Raw genomic sequence first — 18612 nt, forward strand, 5'->3', positions numbered from 1 at the left:
AGGGGCATGGATAGGATAAATAGGCAAAGTCTTTTCCCTGGGGTCGGGGAGTCCAGAACTAGAGGGCATAGGTTTCGGGTGAGAGGGGAAAGATATAGAAGAGACCTAAGGGGCAACTTTTTCATGCAGAGGGTGGTACGTGTATAGAATGAGCTGCCAGAGGAAGTGGTGGAGGCTGGTACAATTGCAACATTTAAGAGACATTTGGATGTGTATATGAATAGGAAGGGTTTGGAGGGATATGGGCAGGGTGCTAGCAGTTGGGACTAGATTGGGTTGGGATATCTGGTCGGTTGGACCGAAGGGTCTGTCTCCATGCTGTACATCTCTATGACTATATAACATTTTGCTTAATAAATTCTATTTGATTTATAAATACTAGGCATTGATTTCTTGTTAGGACAGGCACAATTGAGGACTTAATTGTTATATATTTTTTCATTCATTCAATGTCCCAAAGGGGACATTGCTGGCTGGGTCTGTGTTTGTTGCCCATTCCTATTTCACCTTGAGAAGGTGGTGGTGTACTACTTTGTTGAGTCCATGTGGTGTGGGTACATCCACAATGCTGTTACAAGTTTAAGGATATCAAGAATGGTAGTATAGTTTCAAGTTAGGGACTTGTATAAGTTGGAGGGGAACTTGCAGTTGGTTGTCTTCCCATGTGTCTACTGGTCTTGTCCTTCGAGATAATATAATTTGCACATTTGGAAGTTGCTGACAAAGAAAGCTTCATGAGTTGCTGAAGTACATTTTGCACATGCTACATATTGCTGACATTGTGTATGAATAGTCAAAGGAGTGAACATTCAAGTTGGTGAACAGAGTGCCACTGAAGTAGGCTACTTTGTCATGGATGGTGTCAAGCTTCTTGAGTTTTGTTGGAACTGCACTCATCCAAGTAAGTGGAGAACATTCATCACACTCCTGACCTGTGCCTTGTAGATGATGGAAGACTTTGGAGAATTATGAGGTGAGTTATTTGCTGCTGAATTCCCAGTCTCTGACCTTCTTTTATTTAAAAATTAGAATTTGTATGAATATAAATTAGGAATTGGTATCCAGATATTTTAATGATAAGGATTTTATATCTCAAAACCCCTCAAAACTACAGGCTTCAAATGCATGTAACCCAACCATATGTAACTCAATTTCTCAATTAATTTTGAAGTTTATAGATATTAACAGTTAATTCAAACCCTTATCTCGTTATTTTCTTTTGACATTTTTCATTCAGACCTGTATTTGTGTACATCCAGTTTATAAAAATGTAAAAAAGGACGTAACTGAAGGTTCAATTGAAAATATGAACATAGATTGAATAAAAATTGAACAAGAATATTTTAAAAGAGATATCAACATATTTTAGCTTACGTGTTTACCGTACACCGAACTATTATCTGCTCTGACACATAAGTAGGTTACATTCTTAAAGTAAAGCCCTTCATCTCGGAAATTGCTTGGTTGGTTGAAAGCTTTCAGGAAGGCTTGAATTTCTTCGGATTCCAGCTAAAAAACAAGTTACAGAAAACAATTTTTCACTTGTCACCGAAGATGCCTAATACAAGGACAGTTAAACATAGTTTATTGCAATATGTGATTGGTAAGTGTTTCAGTCATATCTTGAAACTATGTTGAAAAGTAACTTGGAGTCCATTATTGATCAATATGCCCACTGGAGCATAGATTTTCCATGAGATGCTGAATACAACCATTTGATTGGAAACTATTCATTTAATGACACACATTGGTTGCTTTCTGTACCCTATCTTTCAAAGCAAGTTCATTACAATACATTCAGATGTTGAAATGTTGGAAGCAGAATACCAATGAAGACTACCTGACAACGCTTATCATGAACAGATGTGGAAAACTATGCAAATGTAGTTGTTGCACCTTGGTGGGTGTGCCAATCATTGTTGCTGCTAATCACCTGGTATGCTTCTTTTCATACAGTACCACCGATATGGTCAATGTTTTTTTTCAAACAGCAGATGCCTTCAACAATATCCTCCACCCCCAAAAAATCATTATACTCTTTCCTAAATAAATATTATATTCCTTCAAAACCAACCCTCAATCCATCCAAGCCTCTAACTACAGATCCACATCAATGTTTTTAGCCCTACAATTCTTGGAAAAACCACTGTCTGCGAACTCTTTTTCGACCTTTCTCAAAAATTTGTGCTTGAATTCATCCATCAGCTTTTGGCCTGCTATCAGTACTCAGAAATTCCTAGATGAAGACATGAGTCAAATTATTATTGGCTCATTAACAGTTTTTGAAACAATTACTTCTTGAAATCTTGTAATAATGTTGAAGAAAATAACATTAATTGTCCATTCCTAATTCGTTTGGAGATTATGATTGTGAGCAAATATCTTAAATCACTCCAGTCCATGTGATGTAGGTACACCACAGTGCAGGAAGGTGGCAGTGATAATGAAAGAACCCAGGTACATATATAAATCAGGATGTTGTGGGATTTGTAAGATAACTAACAAGTATTTGTGTTCCCATCCTTTTCCTTCGAGATGGTAAAGGTTGCATGTTTGGAAGGTGATTTTGAAGCAACCATTATAAATTAGCGTTGTGCATTTTGTAATGGTAGTCAATATGCATTAGTGATGAAGAGTGTGAATGTTTAAGGTGGTGGATCTGGTGCCAGTCAGCTAGATTGCTTTATCTTGGATGGTGTTAAGGTTTCTGAGTATTAGTGGAACTGCACTCATCTAGGGAAGTGCAGAATGTTCTACTACACTTCTGACTCATGGTTTTGTGATTGGACAACATTTGCTGGTGAATCTGACTGTGCAAAAAAATTACACTGATAACCGATTTAGGATTGCCAGTCGGGCTTATGTAATGCACCTGCATGTATAGGAAAATACATAACTACACAAGACCTTGTTCTTTGCAGAAGAACAAGTACAAGCACTGTGTCAGTTTCAATTGGACAAAGAAATGGCAGCCATTCATTGTCTCATCTCACAGGACAATGCTTTAACCAAGCAGACCAACCATCAATTTGGCTTGTTTAAAATCTAAATAAGGCCTGGCAGTTAACTGTCAAACATCATTAACCGCTTCATTTATCATCGTAATGCTTATACCAATCAGTATCTACTTGCCAAACAATTAGTACTCTCTTTTTATAGAGTATACAGAGGAACTTTGATTTTCCAGCATTCGATTATCCAAAATTTGGACTACTTGGCAAGATCACAAGGTCCCAATGCTTGGCTAAACTATGCTATCTGGGATTTGATTATCCAGAATTCAATTAACCAAACGAAATACTCCATACCTGTATCCTTTGGATAATTGAGGTTCCTCTACAAATGTTGGTTTTACCTTTTATTGATAACTTGCAAATTGTCCAAATGAATGAAAAACCTTGACAAAATATATCTTTGATTGTAATACTCATGTTCTTTATGATCAAATGACCATTTGTCTAGCTGAAGATGGTTGGGCCTAGGATACTTTCTTGATGAGCTCGTGTAATAATATCCTGGGCTGAAATGACTGCCCCTGAACAACCACAAACATTTTTCTTTGCGCCAAGTATGATTCCAACCAGAGGGGAATTTTTCTCTTGATTCCTACTGACCCTCGTTTTGCTGGGCCTCCTTGATACCATACTCTAATGCTGACTTAGTGACAAGGGCAGTCACTCTCACCTCTGGTGTTTAGCTGTTTTGTCCATGTTTGGACCAAGGCTGTAATGAGTTCAAGAGCCGAGAGGCCCTGGTAAAACTCAAGCCAATTATCATTTGCTGATAACCAGGAGTAGACTGATGGGGTGGTAATTGGTAAGGTTGAAATTTCCTGCCTTATGTATACAGAACAAACTTGGGAAATTTTCCACATTGTTGGATAGATGCCAGTGTTGGAGCTGTACTGCAACAGTTTGTGCACTAGAGGTTCTTGAGCACAAATCATTAGTATTTGCCAGAATTATGTCAGAACCCAGACGATTTTCAATATTCAATGTCTTCAGGTGTTTCTTGACATTTCATGGAGTGAACTGAATTGGTTGAAGTCATGCATCTGTGATTCTGGAGAATCTGCAGAAATTAGATCTGATCTACTGTGGGATTGCATAACCCTGTCTATTGCGTGCTGCTTCCACTGTTTGGCATTCAAGGAGTCCTGTAGCTTCTCTAGTTCGACATCTTACTTTTAGGTATGCCTGGTGCTGTTTCCATAATGTCCTCCTGCATTTTTCATTGAATTAGTGTTGATCTCCTGATTTGGTCGTAATGGCAGAGTATGGGATATGTCCGGCTATAAGGTCACAATTCTTGGATAAATACAAGTCTGTTACTGCTGATGGTCCACAGCTCCTCATCACTGTTCAGTTTTGAGTTGTGTGCCATTTAACACAGTTGTCGTGCCACACAACACAATGGTTAGTGTGCTCAGCATGAAGTTGGGACTTGACCTCCATAAGGACAATGTGGTGGTCACTGCTACTAATGTTAAAATGGATGATGTCAAGCAACCTTTTCACTCTGTTGCTTTCCTCACCCAGTGCTGCAGACCCAGTGTAACTATGTACTTCAGTACTTGGCCAACTCAGTCAGCTGCAGTGCTAGTGAGGTTTTTGAAGCAACCTACTCAGAATACATACTGTACCTTTGCCACCTCCTGTTCTTAATCCATGTGTGTTCAACATGAAGTAATACTGAGACATCAGCTGAGGTAAGGAAGGGTTGTGCATTAGTTGGAATCAGTAAGAGGTTTTCTTGTTTGACCTAATGTAATGAGACTTCATGGAATTCATTTAATGTTGAAGACCCCACAGGAGTCCCTTCCCAACAGATTCCTTTTATGCTACTACCTCTAATGGGCCTGTGCTGCTGAGGAAGTGTTGGATGTCTTGAAATGCATAAAGTTGGATAAATCCCCAGGACATAATCAGGTGTACCCCAGAACTCTGTGGGAAGCTAGGGAAGTGATTACTGGGCCTCCTGCTGAGATATTTGTATCATCAATAGTCACAGGTGAGGTGCCGGAAGACTGGAGGTTGGCTAACGTGGTGCCACTGTTTAAGAAGGGTGGTAAGGACAAGCCAGGGAACTATAGACCAGTGAGCCTAAGGTCGGTGGGAGGCAAGTTGTTGGAGGGAATCCTGAGGGACAGGATGTACATGTATTTGGAAGGGCAAGGACTCATTAGGGATAGTCAACATGGCTATATGCATGGGAAATTATGTCTCACAAATTTGATTGAGTTTCTTGAAGAAGTAACAAAGAAGATTGATGAGGGCAGAGCAATAGATGTGATCTATATTGACTTCAGTAAGGTGTTCGACAAGGTTCCCCATGGGAGACTGATAAGCAAGGTTAGATCTCACGGAATACAGGGAGAACTAGCCATTTGGATACAGAACTGGCTCAAAGGTAGAAGACAGAGGGTGGTGGTGGAGAATTGTTTTTCAGAATGGAGGCCTGTGACCAGTGAAGTGCCACAAGGATCAGTGCTGGGTCCTCTACTTTTCGTCATTTATATAAATGATTTGGATGCGAGCATAAGAGGTACAGTTAGTAAGTTTGCAGATGAGACCAAAATTGAAGGTGTAGTGGACAGCGAAGAAGGTTACTTCAGATTACAACAGGAACTTGATCAGATGGCCCAATGGCTGACAAGTGGCAGATGGAGTTTAATTCAGATAAATGCGAGGTGCTGCATTTTGGGACTTATACACTTAATGGTAAGGTCCTAGGGAGTGTTGCTGAACAAAGAGATCTTGGAGTGCAGGTTCGTAGATCCTTGAAAGTGGAGTCGCAGGTAGATAGGATAGTGAAGAAGGTGTTTGGTATGCTTTCCTTTATTGGTCAGAGTATTGAGTACAGCAGTTGGGAGGTCATGTTGCGGCTGTACAGGACATTCGTAAGGCCATTGTTGGAATATTGCGTGAAATTCTGGTTTCCTTCCTATCGGAAAGATGTTGTGAAAATTGAATGCGTTCAGAAAAGAGTTAAAGGATGTTGCCAGGGTTGGAGGATTTGAGCTATAGGGAGAGGTTGAATAGGCTAGGGCTGTTTTCCCTGGAGCGTCGGAGGCCGAGGGATGATCTTATAGAGGTTTACAAAATTATGAGGGGCATGGATAGGATAAATAGACAAAGTCTTTTCCCTGGGGTGGGGTAGTCCAGAACTAGACGGCATAGGTTTAGAGTGAGAGGGGAAAGATATAAAAGAGAACTAAGGGGCAATTTTTTCACGCAGAGGGTGGTACGTGTATGGAATGAGCTGCCAGAGGAAATGGTGGAGGCTGGTACAATTGCAACATTTAAAAGGCATTTGGATGGATATATGAAAAGGAAAGATTTGGAGGGATATGGGCTAGGTGCTGGCAGGTGGGACTCGATTGGGTTGGGATATCTGGTTGGCATGGACGGGTTGGACTGAAGGGTCTGTTTCTATGTTGTACATTTCTATGACTCTAAATCGTCTAATTCATCAGTGACAGAGAGAATCATTTCTTAATTCTATGATATTCATTCTATAATAAAGGAATGAAATCTGCTGTCATAGACACAATGTAGAGATTAAATTGGATGTATAGATACCAATCCTAATCCTTCCTAATCCTTAAATAAAACATCACTGGAACCCAGGGCAGACTGACCACATAAGGAATTGAGAGTTTTTCTGACTGCACCAGTTCCGTATTGTCACCTCATGAGAATCCTGAAGAATCACATATCCTTTCGGAGAGGTATCTGCCTCTGCTAGAACTAGATAATTATTTTCTTGATCATAAAGACAAACATTACAATCTAAAGGTACTGAATATCACCAAAAATATATAACAAATGTAATATTCTTACTTTGAATCCTATGGATGCTGTCACCACTGAGGGATTTTTCAAACTTATGATTGCACAGTCTTGAACGTGATTTGTTGCAGTAAGAGACTGAGTTAACAAATCCTGGTACTCACCCATTTTAAAGTTATCCTGTCAAGAAAAATATACAATATTACATGGTAATTCCAAACATTAAAAGCTAAGACAAAAAGTTATTTTAAAGTATGTTATCTTTATTGCTAGGTTTGGGTTCTTGGGCATGATTTCCAGGTATCTACTCATTAACATCTTTTTTTCTATAAAGTAATCATGTAACCATTACCAATTAATAACTGACCATTTCAAAAATTTACCACCTCTCCAACCTTCAATACCATATCATTGAGTCCTCAACGATCCTAAAGTCATTGTTGAAAAAAGCTGAAGTACACCAGCATTATCAATATCATTGCTTCAAAATAGAGACTGTTTGTGATGAATGGCTGACCTCCTGGGAAATAGTTAGGTATTGGGATTCTCACAACTCAGGGTAGAACAATAAAACATCAAGTAAAACATTGGATACTGGAGATCATTTAAATAAAAACAGAAAGTTGTAGAAAAATCCAGCACCTATAGTAACATCCACGGAGAAAAGAGATAAATTGTCAAATTCAATACAACTTTTGCAGGGCTGGTCCAAGGGTGTTTGGAACTCTAGACAAATTATTAATCCTTCTCCCACTACCCCTTCCACCGCACACATTCAACGCAGAGAAAAATGAGAAGTCTAGAATTAAATTTTGCTTTTACTTAACTGGCATTCAAACTAAACAATGTAAAAATATAAATAAATAGTTAAATTATTTTTTCTCCTATTTTTCTACTTTTTCTTAATCCTAGCACGATTACATCACAACATTTAGAGATTTACTTTTTGTGCTTTGGTTTTACTCATTGGGCTCTAAATTATTTGAGACAAAGTTTCAAAACTATTTCATGTTTTATCGAGATGGTGACCAGACCAACAAGTCTCTCTTGCAACATGGCAAAATGAAGGTATGCCTTTATCTAATTTAAATTTGTAAAGTTACTCTTTCCAGTAGCAGCAGAAGTTGCAAGATTCAAGAGAATCTGAGGTGCAATGAGAATGTAGATTCCCTACAGAGTGGAAACAGGCCCTTTGGCCCAACAAGCCCACACCGACCCTCCGAAGAGTAACCGACCCAGTCCCATTTCCCTACATTTACCCCTGCACCTAACACTACAGGCAATTTAGCATGGCCAATTCACCTAACCTGCACATTTTTGGACTGTGGGAGGAAACCGGAGCACCCGGAGGAAACCCACGCAGACACGGGGAGAATGTGCAAACTCCACACAGTCAGTCGCCTGAGGCGGGAATTGAACCCGGGTCTCTGGCGCTGTGAGGCAGCACTGTGCCACCGTGCCGCCCAAGGTTCTTGGGGAGGTTGTATGTGAGTCTGTGTTCAGAAATGAACTTCAGTATAAATTGAGGTGTAATATGTCTTAAGATGTCTTGGAAGTTATTGTGAAAGAGCCTTCAGTTCACTGCACGCATCTACTGCAACAATATATTTTGAATTTCTATATTGTAATGCTGACTCTAGCTTCAAGCAATTTTCCAAATGTCTATTCTGATGTGTTAATATGAAAACTATGCAGACCATTGAGAAAACCAAATACTGAATCAAACCTTTGGAACTGTTCAAATCATTCTTTAACTGATTGTATTGCAGTGACTAGGACTGAAAAGCGGAAGTTTAATTTTTGATTTGGATCTTGAATCAATTCATCTATTGCCTCAAAAATGAATTGTCACCTCGTTCCCTGAATAAATGTTAGTTCTGGTTTCAAATCTGTTGGCAGTTCAAATTCCTCAACAAAATCACGAGAATTTACTAGTGTCTTTTCAAATGCTTTATTACTCCTATATTCCTCCCGGAACTTCTTGGGCTGTTGCAGCTGCTGTACAGCAGAAATACATGTTGAAGCCCATTGCTTGAAGTTTCTTACTGGTAAGGTTGATCTCAAACAAGATATCATACCAGAAATTGAGCGAAATTACACATTTGCAAGAACTTCTGCATCTAAATGTACTAAATTGCCAGATGATCCTGTTATGATAGTACATTAGAAATTAATGCCTTACAAATATTTTCAATTTCATATTGAAGAGGGTTCAATGTATCCATTTGACTTTCCCATCTTGGTTGACTGATTGGTTTCAAAGTTAGAGAACACACATGAATGTGACGTACTTACAAAGACATGTTGAATTTGAAATAAAACTCAGGCCAAAAAGATTATTTGGCTCCAAACAATATCTGTAAGCATTATTGATAACCAACTTCTGGGATTTAAGGGACAAAAGTATCTGAGGATTCATTTCTACTATTCTCCTTTGCACACCATTGCTATTTGTCACAAAGCTGGTCCCTTTTTTCTAAAAACCTTTCCTTTTCTCAAGGATGCTGAGTCCTTGGTTTTTCAGAGGGGTCATAAACTAGCTTCCGGTTCCGATTAGACTGGTTTGGTACACAGATTAAAGGGTATTGAGAGGCCTTTTTGTTTATATGTAAACAGATGAGATTTCAGGCCAAAGTGACCTGTATAATGAAAGGGGAATGGTCAGCTCTCTGGCTGAGCAGTTCAGTCCAGAACTAGTTAGGAGTTCAGCAGTGAACTGTGTGAACAGGCTCTCTCTCTTTCTGCCCTTCTAACTTCAGCCTGTAAGCATCTGTTCCTTTTTTTTACTATGTTTTAAGGGAGTTTGCTTTTTGGGACTTTTGTGTATATTCGGAACAACACAATTATGTCTAGTTTGGATAGACTAAGTTCTGTAGGGGTTCTTTATTCTGTTCTTTGTGTTTCATTGTGTAATTTTGTGAATAATTTTTTGTCTGTTTTAAAACCTGGTATTCAACCTAGCTGCCTTACTCCGGATAATTTTCACTGTACACTTTCCGAAACAAGTTGCAAAGTTAAGGTCTGGGCTGCATGCTTAAGAACGCTTTGAGTTGTCTGATTTAGTCCATAACACTTTACCTTTACTTACCAAGTGTTAGCAACACAAGTTCTCAATAGATAACTTCTTGCTGAAGACATTTAGACTAAAAGCAACACTTACCTCCTTCAATGGTACTAACCCTAAAATTCTCATTATATGGCACCCTCCAATATTTGTCTCTAGTATTTTTCTTCTTCTTTAGTCATGATTAATATAAATTTCCCACATCAATTGTTTCTGTTTTTCAATAGCAGGTGAAGTTCTTTCTATTTCTTTTCACTTACAGGATGTGGGCACCATTGGTTAGGCCTTGAGAAATTGGTGGTGAGCTATCTTCTTTAACTCTTACAATCCATTTGCTGTAGATAGCTCCACAATGCCATTAAAGAGGGAGTTCCAGGACTTTGTGCAGATAACTTAAGGAACAGCAATATATTTTCGAGCATGGATGGTGAGTGGCTTGTATGTTTCCCAAATTTTCAGGATTTTTTAAAATGAGAAGACAGAATTGAAGACATGTTTTTTCCAATCCTTTGAACCTTTTTAAGTAAGTGAGATACAGACTGCATGACTGCTAAACAATTTGCAGATGAAGTAAAGAACTGAATTTTTTGACAATAAGTGTTTTAAACACTATTGATATTTCTTCTCCATTGGCACTTTTTTTTTCCAGTGATGTGGAGAGAATTTTCATTTATTTCATTCCTTGTAAAGTTAAATTCTTGAACAGTTTCATAAGATTCTGTTGTATATGATCATGGCATGATCTCCTTACTATAACTTGCTGCAAGTTTATCGTCCAAATCCTCAGATAGAACCAGGGAACCCAGGGCAGACTGACCACAAAAGGAAGTGAGAGTTTTTCTGACTGCACCAGTTCGATACTATCACCTCATGACAATCCTGAAGAATCATACATACTTTCGGAGAGGTATCTGCCTCTGCTAGGACTAAACAATTATCTTCTTGATCATCAAGACAAACATTACAATCTAAAGGTAGTCGTGATTTGGAGATGCTGGTGTTGGACTGGGGTGTACAAAGTTAAAAATCACACAACAGGTTTAATTGGAAGTACTAGCTTTCGGAGTGCTGCTCCTTCATCAGGTGGTTGTGGGACCCACAACCACCTGATTAAGGAGCAGCGCTCCGAAAGCTAATGCTTCCAATTAAATATAAAGGTAGTGAACCTTCTGTTCTCCTGTTTCGTTTTACTTCAACCTTGGCACAAATATCTGCAAATGAGTGCAGGTTTCTCAAACTGTTTTTTCATCTTCAGTTTTAGTTTTATGCTGTGAGGTACCTTCATCTTCAAATGTGCTGCCTTTCTTTTGGCCTTCATCTTGGAGTCCGCCTGACATTGTGAACTGCTTCCAAATCATTATTTGTCAAATCAAACATGTTTGAAGAGGGAATCATTTTGTTTTGCTTGTTCTTTTGTATGTTCCGCATTGTTTTTACATTACTTAATTCTAAATGGATTATTTTTTAATGCTGTAGAGTTAATTTTCTGAAACAATTTTAAGCAACTGTTTCATTTTAAATATGAAATACATAACATAACTCAATTTCTGTGATGGCAATGAGACGCTGTTTTACAAGTACAATATTTGATATTTTAATTTGCAAGACATAACATATTAATTTAAAAATCAGTCATTTGGCACCCTAGATCATTGTCTAGTTTGTCAATATGGTTATGTTGGTCCTGTTCTCATTAAGATCTCAGGAGTTATGCAGAGATGAAATAAAATAAAATACTAAATATCTTTTCGTTTTTATCGTATAATAAAAACTCTAATTCATAAAAGCCCATTCAATCGAGTTAAATGCATTCAAGTACATAGCCTCACATCAAACACACCAAAACCCTTACTAACCTCTTGCGCTGTAAATCTAGCTGTGAACCTGCAGTCTGTCACTGTGATTATGACAGGTTGTAGGAACAGTCAAACAATAATAATACTACAATGTAGTCCACATTAATTTTAGTGAACAGCCATTGAAATTGCAAGCACAAATTCTTTTCCATTAACAGCAGGCTAAGGAGGTGCTCATCGGTTCTGACTGTTTACCCCTCTTTTGTGGTTATGTCTGTGCTTGGGTTTCCCTGGAGCAGGAGCAGGCAGTGCTCACCAGTATGGTGGCCTTTTGGGACCCATGGGCGTGGTGGTCGGGAGCTGGAGTGCATCATCAGCTCGAACAATGATATTTTGATTTAGTGATGTAAGTTTCCATTTGAACCTTTTGTGTTTGTTCTCAGTTTTGTGCCTGGAAAGGAGCAGTTTTATTTATCTTTTGTATTGATTTTGGACCCCTTGAAAAAGCCAGGAAGGGTTTTAACCCCATATTTTCATATGCCAGATGTGCTTGACGGAGTCGGTGTGAGGGTAATTATATTGTTAGTTGCAATGAGTAGAGGAACGTTCTTATGGACTTTTGACCCATATTAGGGACTAAGTGGAGAGTATTTTGTTTTGTTTCTAGTTTCCTTTGATTTTGAACATTTTGGGGAAGGTTTATCTTACTTTGCAACCCCTTGTTGCCCCAAGAGTGGTTGGTGGCAATGGAGTCAGGCGAAACTCAATTTTTATTTATTTATTGATTTTCATTTTCCAGAATCAAAGGGACTTTTTTTTATTTCAAGAGTAATTGTAACTTTCCTTTCCATTTGAACATAGATTACCAAAAACTTTACTCTGTATTTTACCTGGTGCTGCCCCTATCCCAGGAGTGTTTGATGGGGGCAGTGTCGGGCTGTGGGTCTTGACTTTTCTGTTCATATTTTGTTGTTTAAAAGAGTAAGTTGGACCAGTTTAGAAGAATGAGAAACAACCCTATTGAAACATATAACAGGCTTTGTGGGCTTGACAGAATAGATGCTTAGAGGTTGTTTGCCCTTGTAGGTGAATTTTGGACCAGACAGCATTATCTGAGTAAGATGAGGAGGAGTTTCCTCTTTCAGAATCTGCGAATAGTGAATCTGTGGATTTCTACGCCTCCGGCTTTAAGAAATAGCTACCAAGGGCTGTACAGGATGGGTCCTTAAGTTATTCAAGGTTGAAATAGACAGATTTTTTGATCAGTGTTATGGAGAAATGCAAGGAAAGCAGAGTTAGGATTATAGATTAACCATGACCTCATTGAATGGCAGAGCAGACTCAATGGGCTGATTAGCTTACTTATACTCCCACATCTTACGGTCTTCTGGTCTTAATTCCACCTCCTAACTCTTTGACAAAATATTTAGCTATCTGCCATGATGTTGCTTTACCTAATTTTATGTCCAAATTTGCTTCAAAATGTTTCCATGGAGAGCCTTGAGAAATTTTAAAGACACCATAGTGGAAAAACTGTACTGAGAAATTTGAATTAGAGTTAGCTTTATTGTCACATATACTCAAATGAGTACAGTGAATAGTTTACAAGTCGTTACTTACGGCAGCATCTTAGGTACAAAGGTAATGGGGATAAAAATCAACAAATCCTCAAAGATAGGTAGAGAAATGGTGGATACACAAATTTGAATTTCTTGGAGTCCATTAATTTTGAGTAAACACAAACCCACTATTCAGAGAAGGAGAGACTGAAAGCTTGGAACTATATGCCAGTTGCCTTAAATCAGTCCTTGGGAAAAGACTAGAGGATAATGCAGTATTGAGAGAAGAACATGAAGAGGCAGATTTATGAAAGGAATATTGTGTTGGATAATTCTGTTGAAGTGTTTTTAGGTTGTAACTAGCAGGGGAAACAAGGGATACTAATGGATGAAGAGTACTTGGATTTTAAAATGTATTTAAGAAAGATGAACATACAAAATTTGTTATACAAAATTAGGGATAATAAAGTTGAACATAATACTGAGAATTGGTTAAGGGAATGCCCAGTTTGTAGGCTACCATGATGCCTAGGGGCTGGAGTAGCCTGGCCTACTAGTAAACTACTACCACACTAAAACAACTAGTGATGACTTTAAATGACCCCGTACCCACAGCCAGCAGAATGAACATAATATACAAAATACCCTGCAGACGTCTTGAAAAAGGTCCATATTACAGAGGAGGAAGTGCTGGATATCTTGAAACGCATAAGAGTGGATAAATCCCGAGGATCTGATAAGGTGTAAGTGGGTACTGCAGTTGCTGGAGATTAGAACCAAAATCATAGTAGTGCTGGAAAAGCACAGCAAATCAGGCAGCATCTGAGGAGCAGGAAAATCGTTTCGGGCCTGAAACGACAATTTTCCTAATCCTCAGATGCTGCCTGACCTGCTGTGCTTTTCCAGTACTATTCTAATCTTGACCCTGAACAGGTGTACCCTAGAACTCTGTGGGAAACTTAGGAAGTTATTGCTGGGCCTCTTGCTGAGATATTTGTATCATCGATAGTCACAGGTGAGGTGCCGGAACATTGGAGGTTGGCTAACGTGGTGCCACTGTTTAAGAAAAGTGCTAGGGACAAGCCAGGGAACTATAGATCAGTGAGCCTGACGTTGGTGGTGGGCAAGTTGTTGGAGGGAATCCTGAGGGACAGGATGTACATGTACTTGGAAAGGCAAGGACTGATTAGGGATAGTCAACATGGCTTGGTGTGTGGGAAATCATGTCTCACAAACTTGATTGAGTTTTTTGAGGAAGTAGCAAAGAGGATTGATGAGGGCAGAGTGGTATATCTGTATGGGCTTCAGTAAGGTGTTCGACAAGACTCCCCATGGGAGACTGGTTAGCAAGGTTAGATCACATGGAATACAGGGAGACCTAGCCATTTGGATACAGAACTGGCTCAAAGGTAGAAAACAGAGGGTGTTAGTGAAGGGTTGTTTTTCAGATTGGAGTCCTGTTACCAGTGGAGTTCCACAAGGATCGGTGCTGGGTCCATTACTTTTCGTTATTTATATAAATGATTTGGATATGAGCTTAAGAGGTACAGTTGGCAAGTTTGCAGATGACATCAAAATTGGAAGTGTTGTGGACAGCGAAGAAGGTTACCTCAGATTACAATGGGATCTTGATCAGATGGGCCAATGGCCTGAGGAGTGGCAGATGGAGTTTAATTCAGATAAATGAAAGGTGCTGCATTTTGGGAAAGCAAACCTTAGCATGACTTGTGGTACACTTAATGGTAAGGTCCTAGGGAGTGTTGCTGAACAAGGGACCTTGGAGTGCAGGTTCATAGCTCTTGAAAGTAGAGTTGCAGGTAGATAGGATAGTGAAGAAGGTGTTTGATATGATTTCCTTTAATGGTCAGAATATTGAGTACAGGAGTTGGGAAGTCATGTTGCAGCTGTATAGAACATTGGTTAGGCCACTTTTGGAATACTGTGTGCAATTCTGGTCTCCTTCCTATCGGAGGAATGTTGTGAAACTTGAAAGGGATCAGAAAAGATATACAAGGATGTTGCCAGGGTTGGAGGATTTGAGCTATGGGGAGAGGTTGAATAGGCTAGGGTTGTTTTCCCTGGAGCGTCGGAGGCTGAGGGGTGACCTTATAGAGGTTTATAAGATCACGAGGGACATGGATAGGGTAAATAGACAAGGTCTTTTCCCTGTGGTGGGAGAGTCCAGAGGGCATAGGTTTAGGTTGAGAGGGGAAAGATATAAAAGAGGCCTAAGGGGTAACATTTTAATGCAGGGGGTGGTGCGTGTGTGGAATGGGCTGCCATAGGAAGTAGTGGAGGCTAGTACAGTTCCAACATTTAAAAGGCATCTGGATGGGTATATATGTAGGAAGGATTTGGAGGGATATGGGCTGGGTGATGACAGGTGGGACTAGATTGAGTTGGGATATCTGGTCAGCATGGACAAGTTGGGCCGAACAGTCTGTTTCCATGCTGTACATCTCTATGACTGCAACAAACATTAAATTGGACAAACGAGCAGGAAGCTAGCCACCATGACACATGAGCACCAACTAGCCACCAAAAAGCATTAGTATCCATAAACACAGAAGAAGATGGACACCAGTTTGACTAGGAAAATCATCCATCCTGGGATAGGCCAAACAAAAACTGGAGCGGCATGTTGGCTCAGTGGTTAGCACTGCTGCATCACAGCACCAGGGACCCAGGCTCAATTCCCACGTTGAGCAACTGTGTGGAGTTTGCACATTCTTCCCATGTCTGCGTGGGTTTCCTCTGGGTGCTCCGGTTTCCTCCCACAGTCCAAAGATGTGCAGGTTAGATGAATTGGCCATGCTAAATTGGGGCGGCACGGTGGTACAGTGGTTCGCATTGCTGCCTCACAGCGCCAGAGACCCAGGTTCAATTCCTGCCTCAGGCGACTGACTGTGTGGAGTTTGCACATTCTCCCCGTGTCTGCGTGGGTTTCCTCCGGATGCTCCGGTTTCCTCCAAAAATGTGCAGGTCAGGTGAATTGGCCATGCTAAAGTGTTAGGTGAAGGGGTAAATGTAGGGGAATGGGTCTGGGTGGGTTGCACTTCGGGGGTCAGTGTGGACTTGTTGGGCCGAAGGGCCTGTTTCCACACTGTAAGTAATCTAATCTAATCTAAATTGCCCGTAGTGTTAGTGGATTAGTCATCTAATCACATGTACAGGAATTCTTAGAGCCCTGGCATTCACACTGGAACTCCATTAACAAACATATAGATTTGGACCCCATTTACCAACTTCTCAGAAACAGAACTGGAAATGATCAGACTACTTTGGCCCCTAGGCATCATGGCAGCCCACATAGCCACTACCACACTGAAATAACTACTGATGAATTTAAAGGATCCCGTATCCACAGCCAGGGCAACAAACATAATATACAAAATACTCTGCAAAGTCTACAACAAACATTACATTGGGCAAACCGACAGGAAATTAGCCACCAACCTACATGACCAATTATCATTGGTATCCAAACACACAGATGAAGCGGGACACCAGTTCAACTGGAACAATGCATCCATCTTGGGACAGGCCAAATAAATTCATGCGCATGAATTCCTACAGGCCTGGCATTCAAATTGGAACTCCATTAATGGACAGATTTGCGCCACATTTCGCAACCTCTGAGAAGGAGAACCGGAAATGATATCACCCACCACAAACCGAAACTCATAAATAGCAAGCGGGACAGAACACCAACGCTTCACCAGATGTTTACTGAAGGTGTTACCTAGCATGATAACAAAATGTCTGAAAACAAACCCAGCAGCTCAGTGATCAAACCGACAACCTGAGCTACGAATCTTCTCCAAGATCTCAGTTGGAATGTAGTTTAGAATAAAGGTGAAGTTATCACATAATTTGAAAAATAGAAGAGCAGAACATTTGTAGCGATTAGGAAATATTGGTATTCAAAGACATTTGGGTATCTTTGCTCAAGAATCAGAAAATTAACTTGCAGCCTACGTTTCTCACAAAGATTTCCTTTCGTTTTTCCTTCCACTGTGCAGTCAGCTGAGGTGTATAGGTGAGGCTGTGGCTTCTGGAACCAGAAGTCAGTGCATCCACAAGGATCTTTGAACAGCTGCACAGTCTTGCAGTTTAGAGCAAACATTGCTTGCAAGTTGCAGCAAGTAATTAGATAGGTTAATTGTATGTCAGCTTAAGAGTAAAAATGTTAAGAAATCATATTAAATTCAAATAGGGCCTGGGTGAGACCACACATGAAGTAATGTGTACAGTTTTGGTCTCCATGTCTAGGAAAGAATATACTGCTTTAGAGAGCAGCAAATGTTCACCAGAAAGTTTTCTGGGACGAGATAATTATCCTATGAGGAGACATTGAATATTCTAGACCTGCATTCCCTAGAAATTAGAAAAATGACGAATAATATAATTGAAACATATGAAATTCTTAAGGGACGTAGCAGAACAGATACAGTATTGGGAGGATGTTTCCCCTGGCTAAAGAGTCCAGATAGAATAAGATGTCATTCGTTTATGACTGAATTAAAAAGAAACTTATTTGCTCAGAGGGTTGCGAATCTCTGGAATTTTCTGTCCCAGAAGCTATCGACGCTTAGCCACTGAATATGTTCAAGTCAAAGTTAATTTTTAGAGTCCAATATGACTGATAAAACAACCATAATGTAAATCATGAAGAAACCAGAACACGAATCGGTCATCCAGGTTCGAAGGGCACGTTCTTACTCTCTTCCAATTGTAGGATACTAAGTGTCAGCGAGAAATTGATTTCAAATGAAAGGTCAAATATGATCTTACTGACTGGGAAGCAGGCCCATTGTCCTACTCATGTTCCTCCTTCTAATGCTGATAACGATATTCATTGCGGTTATTGTGCAGTACTCCCCCCAAAATCATATTATCTCTGTTTCTCTCGATCTCCTCCAAGTGCTGTCAGACCTGTTGAGATGCGTCTGGTTACCAGCAGTACTTGGTGGCCACGAGTCCTACTGGGGCGATTATAGGTGAGAAGCTGGGGTCTTCCGTGACTACAGCACCCACCCGGACAGCCGGCAGGGACAGACTGGTCCCGCCTCCCTTTGCACTCGATTGGACCTTGGAATCACCCCAAAAGGCGATCCCGCACTGCGATTGGTTCCCATGAATGTCAATCACATGACATCACCGCCCAACTGTTGAAAATACACGTCGCCATAGAAACCGCACCACGTTCCGCTGCTGTTGACTGACAGGCGGAAAATAAACCGCCGTTATCCTCAACCCTTCCCTTTCGGCACCTCGCTACCGGACGCTGTCAACCCGACTGCTTCCACCGCGGGGGGACGAAGGGCTACGCGCTCAGCGTCGTGACCCCGGGGAAGAATTGCGCGCACCAAGGGGACGTCCCTGAGAGCGTGCCCGCGCAA

At 40.3% G+C, this 18612-nt stretch overlaps 1 protein-coding gene across 6 annotated transcripts in view; it reads right to left on the bottom strand.

Moving 5' to 3' along the window:
• Positions 1 to 18612, bottom strand: part of pfn4 (profilin family member 4) — a 28723-nt gene that overhangs the window by 9694 nt on the left and 417 nt on the right. The window contains exons 1-3 of one of the 6 annotated variants that reach the window (XM_043683011.1): positions 17866 to 17948; positions 6843 to 6971; positions 1375 to 1509 (exon numbers count right to left, since the gene is read on the bottom strand). In XM_043683011.1, the coding sequence (XP_043538946.1) occupies positions 1375 to 1509; positions 6843 to 6971; positions 17866 to 17907 (306 nt within the window). In that variant the 5' untranslated portion in view covers positions 17908 to 17948. The other 5 variants (XM_043683038.1, XM_043683017.1, XM_043683032.1 and 2 more) reach the window with 5 other exon arrangements.

Source organism: Chiloscyllium plagiosum, chromosome 3, assembly GCF_004010195.1.
Source record: "Chiloscyllium plagiosum isolate BGI_BamShark_2017 chromosome 3, ASM401019v2, whole genome shotgun sequence".
In the NCBI taxonomy this organism is placed as follows: Eukaryota; Metazoa; Chordata; class Chondrichthyes; order Orectolobiformes; family Hemiscylliidae; genus Chiloscyllium; species Chiloscyllium plagiosum.